At 38.5% G+C, this 13,721-nt stretch overlaps 3 protein-coding genes across 3 annotated transcripts; 1 reads left to right on the top strand and 2 right to left on the bottom strand.

Annotated features, from left to right (window-relative positions):
- Nucleotides 1-695: 695 nt before the first annotated feature.
- LOC140941413 (HUWE1-associated protein modifying stress responses-like) lies at nucleotides 696-3,028 on the bottom strand. The gene is made up of 3 exons (XM_073390414.1): nucleotides 2,714-3,028; nucleotides 2,514-2,597; nucleotides 696-1,447 (listed from the first exon to the last, which is right to left on the bottom strand). The coding sequence occupies exons 1-3, from the start codon at nucleotides 2,910-2,912 to the stop codon at nucleotides 963-965; spliced, it is 768 nt and encodes a 255-aa protein (XP_073246515.1). The 5' UTR covers nucleotides 2,913-3,028; the 3' UTR covers nucleotides 696-962.
- A 1,104-nt stretch (nucleotides 3,029-4,132) lies between these two features.
- On the top strand, nucleotides 4,133-7,359 carry LOC140941866 (trimethyllysine dioxygenase, mitochondrial-like). The gene has a single exon (XM_073390874.1). It carries the CDS (start codon nucleotides 4,133-4,135, stop codon nucleotides 5,372-5,374), a length of 1,242 nt encoding a protein of 413 aa, XP_073246975.1. The 3' UTR covers nucleotides 5,375-7,359.
- A 214-nt stretch (nucleotides 7,360-7,573) lies between these two features.
- LOC140940828 (pre-mRNA splicing regulator USH1G-like) lies at nucleotides 7,574-10,949 on the bottom strand. Its single transcript, XM_073389787.1, has 2 exons — nucleotides 10,588-10,949; nucleotides 7,574-8,877 (listed from the first exon to the last, which is right to left on the bottom strand). The coding sequence occupies exons 1-2, from the start codon at nucleotides 10,749-10,751 to the stop codon at nucleotides 7,671-7,673; spliced, it is 1,371 nt and encodes a 456-aa protein (XP_073245888.1). The 5' UTR covers nucleotides 10,752-10,949; the 3' UTR covers nucleotides 7,574-7,670.
- Between the last annotated feature and the right edge of the window lie 2,772 nt (nucleotides 10,950-13,721).

Below are 13,721 nucleotides of genomic sequence, written 5' to 3'. Positions count from 1 at the left end.
TACACCAAGGCAAGCCACAATATACTTGGCCCTTTTCCCACTAATGGATCAAAGCTCTGTACATCTATGGAGAGTTGAATTTGCATGCAAATTCGCATTTTTGCAAAATAAACTGAACTGAACTGAATGTCCGAGACCAAAATAATGCTAACTAAGCAGGGTGCAAAGAAAGTAGTGTCCGATAGCCCAGGGCTAGTGGATTTTGCTATCGGGCGACGGGCAAGTGATGTTTTTTGAGGAATTTGAATAACAGAAGAACTGTGAAATAAATTCTGCTCATCAAAAAGCTTTTGGGGCTAGTTGAAATGATGTCTGGGCTAGTAAATGCTAGCTTCTGCTTGTCCGAATGGCAAGCTGTAAAAATGATTTTCTTCGCACCCTGCTAAGCTTTGAAAAATGTATTACAGAATCAAATACGACAATGAAACAAGAGAAAAGGAGACAAGAGAGAAAGACGAAGGATTCACAACAGGATATCTGTGGCTGGTCTAACTTGAGTGCCACACCAAGTATCACAAGGGTTTGTGAGACACATATTTCTAGCATCATTAACTAACACATCCGAAAATAAGGGACTGAGGATAAAGCAGGGAGGAAAACAATCTCCAAATAACTTGGCTCTTGTGTGGGGTTGTGTGATACTGAGGATTCTTCCAAACCACAGGCACAGAAAGATCAAAACAATAGGTTAGCAATAAAGTTTAAACATATTTACTAGTTATTCATATCATTTCCATCTCAAGTAGTAAACAATTCAAAATAAATCAACTAATTACATGCACACCTAAAGCTTTTATGAGTCCTCATGCAGCTGTAGTGCTCTGTAAGATCACACATCAAAAGCTTTATGATCCAGAACCTCAACCACATAGCTTGAAAATTACAGTATTTTATGTTTTGTTAACCTTGCAAACGTATAATTATCATAGTTTTCAACATAACAAGGTCATATATCACTCTCTTCAGAAATAACGATTACGTTTGTGTGATGGTGACTCCATAACAATGTCGGCTGAACATGCAGACCGCTTTCTCCCCTCCCTTGCTTCAGTGTCGCCAAAGTTTGCATCTGAATGACTCCTGCGACGAGGACTGTGATAAGAACCTAGGCCTCCACTGGCAGCAAAAAAAGAATTTGCATTGATCTCTGGTCGAACAGCAATAGAATCAAAAGGTGAACCATAGCACTGCACACCAGTTTCAACACTATCAGAGTCTATTTCAGAGGGCAAAACCATTGAATTTGATCCTAAAGTTGTTGCAGTCACAGTTTGTCTTGCATCGTGAGACCGTCTGGGAGGAGAGCGGCCTGCCAAATAAGACAACAGTTCCTCACGAAGAATAATTTTCTTTTTCTTCTTTGCCCAAGAAAGAACATCTCTGCTACGCTTTTGGTAACCAGACTGAAATCCCAGTTCCATGCCACGCTTGTAAGAATCAGCTCCATCTGCAAGAAAAAAATATACCATAAGCAATGTCACAGAAACCCTAAATAAACTAAGGTTTATTCTCACGGGATTCAATGTTGCTCAGTGACAGTATTCTTGTCGCCAATTTAATGTTGCATCAAGCAAAAGTTTGACAATTACATGTGCTTAATAAGAAAACTTAAAGCCAAATCAGGATGTGAGTGTTCAGCTCCTCTAACATCTCACTGCAGAATTGACAGTGCTTTACTTTGAATTCTGATTTTGTGACTTGCAAACCAGCAATAAATTACATTAGCAAAAACTAACAAGGATTTTGTGAGTGTCTGCTCAATAGACATCTTGCTGTATATCTAAATGGAAAGGGCAATGGACTGAAAGATCTGACAATTTAAACAAAACTTTGTTTCCCAGAAACAAATAAAATGCCAACCAATTTATATCCCATTTTCCAACCTAATGATGTTTTGTTAAGTCACATTAATGCCTGACTAACAGCCAACGAAAAAGGAAAAGAAACACAGATTTAATTACAATGACAAAACCCTATAAAAACATATGCTTCCCATGTATCCATATCTTTACAACATTAAGTTAATTGATTATCGACGCAACGCATTAAAGTTACATCATTCATTAGAACAAGCGCTGCACAAAGTGTCCACCGTTAATACAAAGGTCATGTGCTCATAGCAAATAAATTACATCATAATCGCACAATTTCAGATTAATAACTTGCTTCCTTAAACATTAATGCAAAGGGATTGTAAATTTGACTAAAAGGAGACGAACTTGCGACTCGATTATGGGAAAACCAAATCACTGAAGGTCTCCTTCGGATTGAAGACGAACTAAGAATAGAGCTATTGGCGAAGAATGAGGAACAAAAAAGATCAAGAAATCTCATACAAAACACGGAATTTGTATATTCAAGATTTGTAGTCAAATTAATATGCTTTTATATTGTTGTAAAAGGGAAATTGCGCAGAGAGGACCGCCCATGCATGCGCAAAATGCCTTGTTTCGCTATGGTTGGAAGTGCTAGACATTTTTACGTTATAGTCACTTAATGAACGTTCAAAGCACCTTTGTAGAGAAGCGTTATCGTGTTTGCCGTATCTTGAAACGGGCTCCATAAGCGATCACTGGTTTGATTACGAGTGTGTCGTTCTGAAAGAAACAATATACATGTACAAGATTCACATTCGATTTTAAAACTATGTGTTGACGCAGTAAACTTCACGAAAATGAAACGGCTAAAAGATAAGTAAAAGAAAACTGCTTACCTTTATAAAGCTGAGCACAAGCTGTTGCTGCGTTCTGAAACAAATTTCTTAACCGCTGCAAAGCCTGCTCTTTTTCAAATGTTGATCTCTCGTCGACATCTTCTTGCGACTCGAGGTCTTCAATGCATTGTTTCTCCCAATTTGTAAAGCCCCAAGGTTCGTTTCCTCCTTCAAAATCTTCCCTTTCTCTTTCATCCATTATTTCTAACCATGCGTTGCTTTTAAATCTTTTTTTCACAAGTAACAAGCTGGAAAAATCACATCAGTCTCGCAAGACCATTGCCACAACTATCGCCATGTTTTCATCTCCAAAAGACGAACGAAGCAAAGAGAGGTTACCAAGCTACAAGTTCAAGTTCTACCGAGCATGCGTTTCCACATTGTTCCTTTTTATTAGGGTACCACCCACGGGAACTATGGGACGAGACGTTCTCGTGTAAGTGATTTTACTGAAGTACAGCTCCTTAATTTAACTCCTTAGTACCTGTAAAATAATGCCCTTTCTGCGAGTTATTAGTAGCCTTTCAAAGAGTGGATTCTACTACAAACCAAGAAATCTATTAAACTGGACTGCTTGCTTTGGGAGGTAAGTTGAGCAAGCTACCACTTGCGTAACCAAGCATAACCTATCTTAGAAAAATGCCTGGACTTTGTAAACTAGCTAGACTGATTATTTTTAATTTTTACTTAATTGTATTCAACATAGAATGTTACAAGCATGTTTATACTTAATTTTTTTTTTTTTTTAATCAGAATGTACATATATTTTCACTGTACATGTATTTTTTTCTCGGGGATATTAGCGCTTATGTTCTGCTCAGTCAATTCCAAGCGTGCCCATCGTCCCCCCCCCCCCCCCCCCCACCTCCTTCTAATCACTAAACTTCGGAGTTACCGTAAAATTCCCAAAATAAGCCCCTGCATATATAAGCCCCTCCAAATATAAGCCCCCCAAACTCGTAACTCAAAAAACCCTCCTTTAAATCGCCCCTCCAAATATAAGCCCCCCAGGGGGCTTGTACTTGGAAATTGCCCTCAAGACAAAGTAAAACAAGGCCAAAACGGTAAATTTCCTTCCATTTATAAGGCTAGCCCAGTTGATTTTGAAACGCAAATTTCCCTCGGTAGATAAGCCCCTCCAAAAATAAGCCCCTCAAAAAGGGCCTTTGAAAAATATAAGCCCCGAGGCTTATTTTCGGAATTTTACGGTATTCAGCGTCCTGCATTCAGCATTTGGTGTTTATCATTCTGCAAAATACTCCTGCCATGAAGAAGACCAGGCCAATGGCTTAATGTCACTGAAAATACTGCATCACAGGCAACATGATCTTACCAGTATTTTAAAGTCCCTGGTTTAAGTGATACTAAATCTTTGCATTTTAGACGGTCACTAATGGAACTGTATTTTATTTAGTGTGAATGAAGACTGACGGCATATTTGATTTACCTTTTATCAGCAGGAAGTTGACTCAAATCAGACATGCATCATCTGCTGTGTCCCCTGGCCATAGGATCTCTGCAATAACTACTAACAATGATTCTGTGTCTGTCAGTTGGACAGATGGAAGCACTGCTGATTTTCACCACATCTGGCTGCGAGATCATTGCCGGTGTCCTCAGTGTTATAATTCTACCACACATCAGAAAGAGTTTAATATAGTGGATATACCCCTTGACATTAAACCTTTTGATGTGTCCTTGAATGGTCCTAACAGCTTGTCAATCAAATGGCCAGACAGTCATGAAACCGATTTTGATGCTGAATGGTTAAAACAGAATTGCTATGGGAAGCAAGGTGCCTTTGCGGTAACCAGACAAGCAGAACAGAAGCAAAAGCATTTCTTGTGGGACAAAAACAGCATTGAAACTAACCTACCTTGTCCTCTTCAATATGGCAAGATCACTTCTGACGATGATGAGCTCAATACACTCTTTTTTCGGATTGTTAAGTATGGCTTTGCATTTGTAGAGGATACACCCACCACTGTTGATGCTGTAGAAAATGTGTCTAAACTGTTAGGTGGTTTTGTCAAGGAAACACACTATGGCAAAATGTGGGAATTTTCAAATGAGGTGATGGAACATGCAGACACTGCATACACTTCAGATTACCTCCGTGGACACGTCGATAGCACCTATTTCTCCCACCCTGCTGGACTTCAGTTGTTGCATTGTGTTGGGCATGAAGGAACAGGCGGACTGAATTTGCTGGTGGATGGTTTCTTCGCAGCAGAAAAGCTGAGACAAGAAGACAAGGCGTCCTTTGAAATCCTGTCATCCACGATTGCCCGCTTTCACTACAAGGATGAAGACCTTCATTTGAAAGCACATGGGCCAATCATTGAAATAGATCCATTTGATGGCTCTTTGTCCCAGATAAGGTTTAATAATTACGATATGGATGTCATGGATTGGTTGAAATATGATGAAGTTACTCAGTTTTACAAGGCTTTAAGAGCATACAGTGCTATCACATGCGCCCCTGAGAATCAGTTCTGGTTCAAGTTGGTTCCTGGTTTGTTGCTGATTATGGGTAACTGGCGGGTTCTCCATGGAAGGTCATCATTTACCGGAAAGCGGTCCATGCAAGGGTGCTATATCAACGGAGATGACTTCTTTGGAAAATACAGAGCAAAAGTATTGGCTCTAAAGAGGACTTAACAAGAAAGCAGGAAATAGAAATTAAATGGACTCATTCTGAGCGTAAGTGACATTGTAAAAGTAATAAAATCCATTTTACCGGTAGATAATTTTACAGCAACATACAAATTAAATGTGCTGTCGTTCTTAGGATGAGTGTGAGTGATAATATTATCTCCTATAAAATAATGGACAGTATACAGGAATCCTCTGCCTGATAGGTGTATATTTCTCTGACAGCAAGTATGTAAAAGGATGGGGATTACACAAGTTAAAATTAAGAAAAAGGAGTAGAATTCAATTTACAATGACAAGTGCCAACCAATGACAATGAATCTTTTATGAAAACATTAATTTTCAAGATTATTTATTGTAAACTTGTAGCAATTGCCCAAGATTCAATTAACCATTATTTGGTTTTGATACAGGTTTTTAGGTTTCCATTTCGGAAGAAATCAAGCCGAGTAGTTTTAATATTCTATTCAGGGACCAAGTTCTCAAAAGAAGTAAATGCATTATAACTTATTTTCAGTTTTTTTAAGGCCTTGTAGCGGTTCCTATGAGTGTGTTTCTTCTAATAATAAAATAACTAGTTTGTCTAGCTTCAGTTTATTCTCAACTGCATTGAAAAAAAAAACAATCAACCAACCCATTTAACTTACAAAGACAAGAGAAACCTCAATATTAATGGTGTTCCCATGGATTTGACTATGCTTGGATTGTTTTCATTTTGCATGGATAACATAGCTCAGCTGATCCACTAACTGTAGATAGCATTCATTTTGACATTGCTTTTACTTGGTAGTAATTTGCCCCTGATTCTTTTTCCTTGATTTCTCAAGAAACCAATTTGTTGAACCATGTAAAGTTAGTTTAGTGGGTTATTCTCAAGATAAGGTAGATGGGTTCTAAAAAGAACTCTGTCAGTACCTGGTACCCTTGTCAACTGCTTACAGTGTGTTGCACTTGCTGAACACAAATTGAATATTCTGCAAACCATCTTGTATTTATCCTTCATTTGTGGTACTATATTTTTCTGATTTTGTTTTTAATATTTATAGAGTCTTCTATCTGACTTAGAATGGTGCTCAATTTTTTAAAAATTTTTAAGTTGGACAAAACAGACAAGTTAAGCTGAGACCAGTCCACAGTACATGCCATCCTCAGTGAATTGACTGTCTCTGGCTTACACTTACAGTTGACCGCATTATCTGGAATATTGGAAGTGATCTATAGCCAGCCAACCTGTGACTTGAATGCAAGATTACTATAGTTCAGGCGGAAGAAGTATGTTATAACAATTTCACGATCAATATGTGCCTTTGTTGTTCTATATTCTGCATTCAAGTTTGGTATTGGCCAACTGTCTGCAACCTGCCAGTGATCTGTCAGTTTACTGTTGATCTACAGCTGACCAACATTTTTTGGGCTGGGAGCTCTTCTTGATAAGGAGCATGCAAGACAACAGAAGGGGAACTTGCAAAAGCTGGGCTTTGAAGGCAAACAATCTGAACCTGGCAAAAGTTTAACATTCAGTTGACTCTTGACAAGTACCTACATGATTCTTAAACAGTCAGCTCTTAGTTATTTTGAAAGAGCTACCCAAATTTGTATTGAATTTGCATGATCTGTCTACAATTTTTGAATGACATCACACTAATATTACTCCTTTGAGCACCAGCCTAATTGAAAAAATAATGTTGGTGCTTTGTTCTGAATACCTTAAGTAACATCAAAATCTGCAATTAACATCTACACCCTTAAATACTTCCTTGGAGACCAAGCGGTAGTCAGTTGGGTTGCTCCCAAGGTGAACCTTTTCAAGCATCAGCCGAAGAGCCAGGCTTGAAAACTTTCGTGACTCCATTTCTCCCAACCCAACTGACTGCTCCTTAGTCTCCAAGAGAGGATGCTCTAAATAAGATGACAAGTCGTAGCTTTCACAAGGGAGCTACCCTCCCTGAACTGACAAAAGGAGAAAACTGACACTCAAATTTTGAAAGGGGCTATGTCAGGATATTTCTCATTTTTTTCAAAAGCTAAAAAAAATCTAATCTCATCAATTGAATTAAAAAAAATAATGGCCCAGTTTTGTTATTAAAGACTATATTTAGGCATTGAAGCTGTTTCTTGTTGTCTGTTCGCAATGGATTGAAAGGATGGATACAGATTAAGAGTAAACAAAAAGATTATTACTGTTATAAGTGCTCTCACATGAAATTTGACCTAAATCAGTAATATCCACATGACATGGCCCCCTACCAAAAGTCTAGAATATCCTATGCTAAAAGATGGGATATTGCACTGAACTTTTAGATTATATCTTGGAGTCAATCATTGGTCCAGGGTGATTCAAAGCCTCATTCCTTTTTTTGACAGCATCAAGTAATTTTCTTCTTGGGCCAAGAGGAAGCCCTATGTCTTTTAAATCATCATCAGAACATAATGTCAAAGTATTCAGATCAATGCTTTCATTGATCAGCAAGGTTGAGAACTGATCTAGATTGAGGGCAGCCATAAAGGTGACCAGTGATTTAGAGTCTGTGGATTCAGCTCCCATGTCTGACTGTGAATATGTGTCTTCAAGTTCATTAGATTTTAAGCTTCGGATATCATTGAAAGATGAGCTCAAGTGACTACTGCTGTTGCTAGTGCGGCTTGCAATGCTGCCATTCCTCAACTTGACAGAATTCTTTGGCACATAATGAACATGAGTGGTAACATTGCCTTTATCGTCAAATTTTTTCACTACATGACCATAGGCAACATCTGATTCGTCAACCTCATAAGGATCAGTGGAATCTAATGCCAAATTCTCCTGTTGGTCCTCAGCTGCCTTAAGTTCCAGCTGATCTAAGAGTGATGGAGACCTTGATGACATATCCTCAAACAGGCCAGAATCATCTAATGACCTTTGACGGAGTATTCTTGGCTCTTTGTCAGAGCTTCGCAAAGAGTTGAATTTTGACCGCAATGCACCTATCATTCTTAAGCTTTTAGTTCCAGACTGAAAGGTCCCAGATGAGTAAGATTTGACACTCTTCCCATCAGACAAGTCCAATTCTGAGGTACTGCCAATTAATTCCGAGAATGCTTTCTCGGTATGATATTGGGATTTTGTGGTACCATTTCCAGTCCAAGTTCCTTTCCTACCATTAATCTCTGACTTGCTTCTTTCTCTTGTTTCCTGTGCAATCTTTTTTTCATATGCATTCTCCCTGGACTGGAAAATCTTGTCTTGTTTCTTTACCCTTTTCATCATATCCTTTTTGGCATGTCTTCTTTGTTTCTCTACCTCTTTGCTATTGCGCATCATGTGAATAGCAATTAGACCATCCAAGTGACGCACACATTCCATGTGTCCATGGAGAGCAGCCTCCTCGAGTGGGGTACGCCCTTCATTGTCAAGAGCCCAGATATTTGCACCAAAGTTTGTAAGGAAGCTAAGACAGTTGAGTTGTCCACAACTGGCAGCTATGTGAACTGCAGTGGCACCATCATGGCTAGGTCTGTTGGGATCGCCCCTGTAATCAACACAAAAATACTTCAGTCAAGAAATATCAGTCCCTGAAAATAACTGAAAACTTGGATATTTTAATTGATAGTTTTGAATACTCTGTTCTCCTGAATTTCACCATGCCACTCTTACAGGTGTCAGTAGTGGATCAAACATTTTGATGGGGAGTCCATCTTAAATACACAATTTGTATTCAAGGCTGTCTGATTTTTCTATTGTAGAGAGGGATCAAAACTCCAAAGTTTTGAAATCCAAGGGGTTCCAGTATATTAAATCAATTAATGTGGAGACGAACAATTTCCATGTGATCCAAATGCAAAGGAAATCTCCAGGGACTACCAGCTGCTGCTAGAGCACAGCTCTGTGGTACTTGACCTGAAAAAGGGGTGTCTGGAGTATGAATGACAGGGTATTCTGGGATACACTGTCAGTAAGGTGTGGGGTAAGTGTAATCCCCCAGAGATAAACTCCTCTTAACATCTCTTCAATAAATTGGCATATGGAATTTATTGTCGTAGGTTAGTCTATCAAACAGAGGAGCCATTATGCAAATTCTTGAAGCCCAAAGAGTTTTTTCTAACTGGTAAATTATTAATAAGTACCTTGGGATTGCCAGCAATTCAAATACCAAATTCTATCACTTAAGCCTATAGATAACTTTATGGATAACAATGATGGCATTTAATGGCCTAGGGTTTCTTAACATGAGCTAATGTCAATGCAGGTTTTAAAGGTCCTGTTAAGTTCAAAGGTATTTTATTCGATCTTCCAAGTATGAATGAAGTTTTAACAATTTTATCTATACTTTCGTAAAAAATCATTGCAAAAACCATATATATATTTTTTGCTTCCAGGTCTGTTAAGACTTCCTGCTATTTTATAAATTAGGTGAAATTTGGTATGCGTTTTCACGCCCCTTTGATTTTTTTCAGTTAAGTTAACCTATTTCCGCAAAGCCGGTTTTTAAAAATTCTTCAAAACAAGATTGGAAAGTTGTTAATATTGGGGTTGAAAACATTTCCCTTGATTGAGGCCCGAATTAACTCACCGAACCTGTTTATTTTTACTGCCTTACTTCACACTTCCCATGTCTCACTGAAAAGTAATCTTAAGTACATAATACGTTAAATTGCACTGTCAACCGTGAGAAAATTAGGTGAAGAATGATCCTCGCAGTTGTGAACGCAATTTAGAAGCCTGAAAAAAAAATCAGGACTTGTTCCAGGATTTTGTTTAAAATAAGCACTTACATTTGTCACATTTTTTAAAATTGTTTCACAGTCAAAATCGTCGAGTCCATTATTTAATGCTTTTAGAATGGGAAAGGCAATTACGTAGCCTATTTACAAAATTTAACCGCGACAGTAAGAAACGGATAATCAAATATATCTTACCTATAATTTACACGTACATAGAATGAGCTTGGCAAGTAAGCTTTATAAAGCTGAATACACGAAGAGCAAATTAAAAACGCACCGTGCAGTTTTTTGTAGGCAGGTGCCATGCATGCAAGTTTGAGCTTTAATTTACCCTTAATCCTGTATTGCAAAACAAAAAATAGTTAAGAATACTTTACGTTAAAGATGATCGTTCTTTCAGCCCAGCTATAAAAGCTCATTCAACACGACAAATTTATATTCGCTTTTAGCTTTAAAATTTATGCGTTTGCGGTTTTGTTCCTCTTCATTTCAGATCATCTACATAAAACTTAGCTTACCCCTTTCCGACTAGCAGTCTCAGAGCCTCAACATTTCCACAACTTGCGGCATAGTGTACGGGAGACATTCCATCCTCATCCCTTCGATTTGCATCTCGTTTTGTAGCTGTTTTTAAAAGTTCAAGAACGCTATCGCGGGCTGCTTTATGATATAAATCACCCATTCTAGTTGAGTAGAGACGCTGTTAGCGAAGAGGACTTTGATTCTTTTTCCCGCTCATTTTTGTAATATAAGACCCCGGAGCAAATATCTGCGACACAAGTGACCTTCTAATATCGTTCAGCCTGTGTTTCGCCGAAAAGTAAACTTGTAAAGAATATCATTTCGACACCGAGTATCTGTTTTCATCGCTTCCCTACCTGCTTAAATTAATTCATTTATCCCACAGTGCTTAGAGGGCTTAGGCAGTAGGCGTTGAAAAACAAAGGAATGAATTTTACGGAACAGCCGGAGCCCTTTGTTTCTTTGTATTCGTTTTTGATAGTTATAATCATTTTTTGTCTTTTTGAAAATTAACAATGCGTGACATTATCAAGTTTACTTGATGCAGCGATGTATCATACACATGTATAAAATCTGAATGGTAAGCTGGCAAACTTCATGGTCTGCTGTCGTGTTAGATAGGGTTTGCAGGATAGGGGAGTTAACGGACGCCGTGTTTGAGGAAATGGGTGTTAAAACAATACTTCCTTCAAGTGATACCTTCCAGTGATACGGTATAATAATCATTATAATGGCTATGATGTTTCCAAGTGTTTACAGAATCGAAGGGATTAGACAAGCGAGGAACGAAACGTGCATGTGTTAGTGAGTCAGCTTTTTAAAATGACGAGGGCAGCGCCTCTCCCGTCTCGCGCCTTCCGTTGCGCGTGGTCATTTGATGTCTCGCGCGTTTCGCTCTACGGGCTAAGAAAAAAGAGAGACTATTCGCCGCATTCTAAAACAATCAATCCTTTGCAGCAGTGTTATAGTAAGACGTAAAGACAATTAGTTTGTGTTGGGGTACAGTCTATTGCCTAATTTATTTTTATTTTATTTTATCAGTAATGAGTAATATCAGAAACTCATAATGAGTTTCTGGTAATATTTAAAAATATTTCTGATAAAACATCACTCCCAATAAAATGTACAGAGAAAGTAGCTTGACAGAAAAAAGGACTCCTTTAAAATGTGTTTTAAATTTCACTTTAACCCCTTCACTAAAAGAGACTCCATCAGTGTTCAATAGGTTTTTATTTTCCTTTAGTTCTTCTCCAACCCATATTAGTGATTGGCATATATCTTATTTTTCCGGGTTGTGAAGGTAAGGAAATGCGAAATCATGCAATGAAAAAAAGAGCAAATGAAAAAGTAAAAACACAAATGACTTGAGTTTACATGCAACCTTTCGAAATGACAGGGGAGGACCTAAGGATTCAATTTTTTTTTTTTTTTTTTTTTTTTGGAGACGAGGAAGAGGAAGAACAAGTGGAGTGCACAGGTATTCAAAGTTTCCCTCCCTCCGATATCCGCCCGTGCATGGAGGAGTGTGGAGAGAGAATATGCTTGTTCATATTATGATCGGAAGCTTCCAGCTCATCAGTGAAAAACAGTGAAAAGCCCTGGGAACGAGGTTGCCTAGGGATGGGCAATGTCTTTGGCAATGATTTGGTGCTAGCCATAGTTAAGCTATGTCTCGGTTTACTGTACTTACAGCTACAAAAGGCTTAATTTCTTGATATAAACATCAATAGATTAAAGATATAGAGCCATCCGCAGTCTTTGCCAGTCATTTTACTGAACTTTGAAGTTCTTCAGAAGGAGTTTTTTTGTTCAGCTTGAGCGGTTACCGTCCCAACCAATACGACAGCTCTTCACTTGGTTTTTTTTTGTCCAATTCAACTGACGATCGGAATGCTTGACAAACTAAAATACCAGAGTGCACAACGAAGAAAAGTAAAAGGAGAGAGGTCTCTATCAAAAATCATGGGATTTAGCCACACGCTTCACAAATGACGGTACTGGGTCTTCTTCCTTTCAATGCAGCTGTGCTGTTTTTGTCCTGTTTGTTTGGTGGCCAACCTGCATGTCCAATATTTCAGCCAGTTCACTTGCTGTTAGGGTTTGCTCTGCACCCGGACCCCCTTCAACGATCACTACCTTGGTTACCAGGTCGGTGGGCTCCAAGGTCCCCTTTTTCGGCTTTGCAAGAGCCGTCTGTATTTTTTGCTCCGGGTAGTTCACGATGTATTCTTTCGTAACAAGAATTTGCTTCTGCATTTTGGAGATGTTGAATATAGATTAACGTAACACGTTCTCTAACAAGGGAAAATGCCACTTGAAAACTAGTACCTCAGCTGCGACGAAATTCTCCCAAATCGGTGTTTTGGTATTGATTGCAATTGGGAAAGCTGAATTTCAACTCAAAGAATGTAAAGTTTCCAGACAAGGAAATACTAGAATTGTTTGCCAGCGGCTTATACATTAACGTTGTTAAAATATGTGGCATGTTTCAAAATGACCCTTTCTGATTGGCTGAATTTTAAGGCACCTGTTCTTCTGGCGGTGATATCAAATGGTCTGAATGACTTGATAACTGTCCAAGGAAGGTCTAATTACTGTTATTGTAAACAGTATACCACATCTAAAGCTTTCACACCTAGCTTGAACACGTAAATAGAGATTATAGCCAGGCATTCTGCAATGTCGCAATTTTAAGATAGCTTCTTTCCGGCTTTCCAATCACGTGGCGTACTAGAGAATTTTCTTGTAAGCCACATCTAAGGCCTCATGCCCAGCCAGCCATTTAAACCCTTCTTGTGGGGAAAGAGAGACCATAGAGTAGTGACTTGTTTTTGTCTCGATTCATCTTACGCTTTGGAGGAGACGTCTTGTCTTACAATAGCTTCTTTCTCGATTCTTTCGGCCTTTTGGGATAAGCTGTGTACTTTAAAAGAGTTTGTTTATAAAATATTTCGTGATATATTCTCTATCCAATATTATTAATAAACTGAACAGGACACCTATGCGCTCATTTGCGGTGTCTACAACAATTTGGAATGGACTCCCTGAGGACCTTCCTTAGTTTTCTTCCTTAGTTCGGATAATCCTTAGTTTTCCTCCTTGAGGGAATCTCTAGATAACCTTTCTTTCA

This window comes from Porites lutea, chromosome 6 (genome assembly GCF_958299795.1).
Source record: "Porites lutea chromosome 6, jaPorLute2.1, whole genome shotgun sequence".
NCBI classification, from domain to species: domain Eukaryota; kingdom Metazoa; phylum Cnidaria; class Anthozoa; order Scleractinia; family Poritidae; genus Porites; species Porites lutea.
The sequence above is the reverse complement of the archived record's forward strand: the minus strand, read 5'-3'. Positions and strand labels throughout refer to the sequence as shown.

Bases quoted from the DNA above. Each gene is read 5' to 3' on its own strand.
- LOC140941413 (XM_073390414.1), bottom strand. From the start codon at position 2,912: ATGGATGAAAGAGAAAGGGAAGATTTTGAAGGAGGAAACGAACCTTGG. The intron at 2,598-2,713 runs GTAAGCAGTTTT...TGTTTCTTTCAG, and splicing joins TTGTGCTCAGCTTTATAAAG to AACGACACACTCGTAATCAA. The intron at 1,448-2,513 runs GTGCTTTGAACG...TTTTTCTTGCAG, and splicing joins GATAACGCTTCTCTACAAAG to ATGGAGCTGATTCTTACAAG.
- LOC140941866 (XM_073390874.1), top strand. From the start codon at position 4,133: ATGAAGACTGACGGCATATTTGATTTACCTTTTATCAGCAGGAAGTTG.
- LOC140940828 (XM_073389787.1), bottom strand. From the start codon at position 10,751: ATGGGTGATTTATATCATAAAGCAGCCCGCGATAGCGTTCTTGAACTT. The intron at 8,878-10,587 runs GTAAGCTAAGTT...TGTTGATTACAG, and splicing joins AGACTGCTAGTCGGAAAGGG to GGGCGATCCCAACAGACCTA.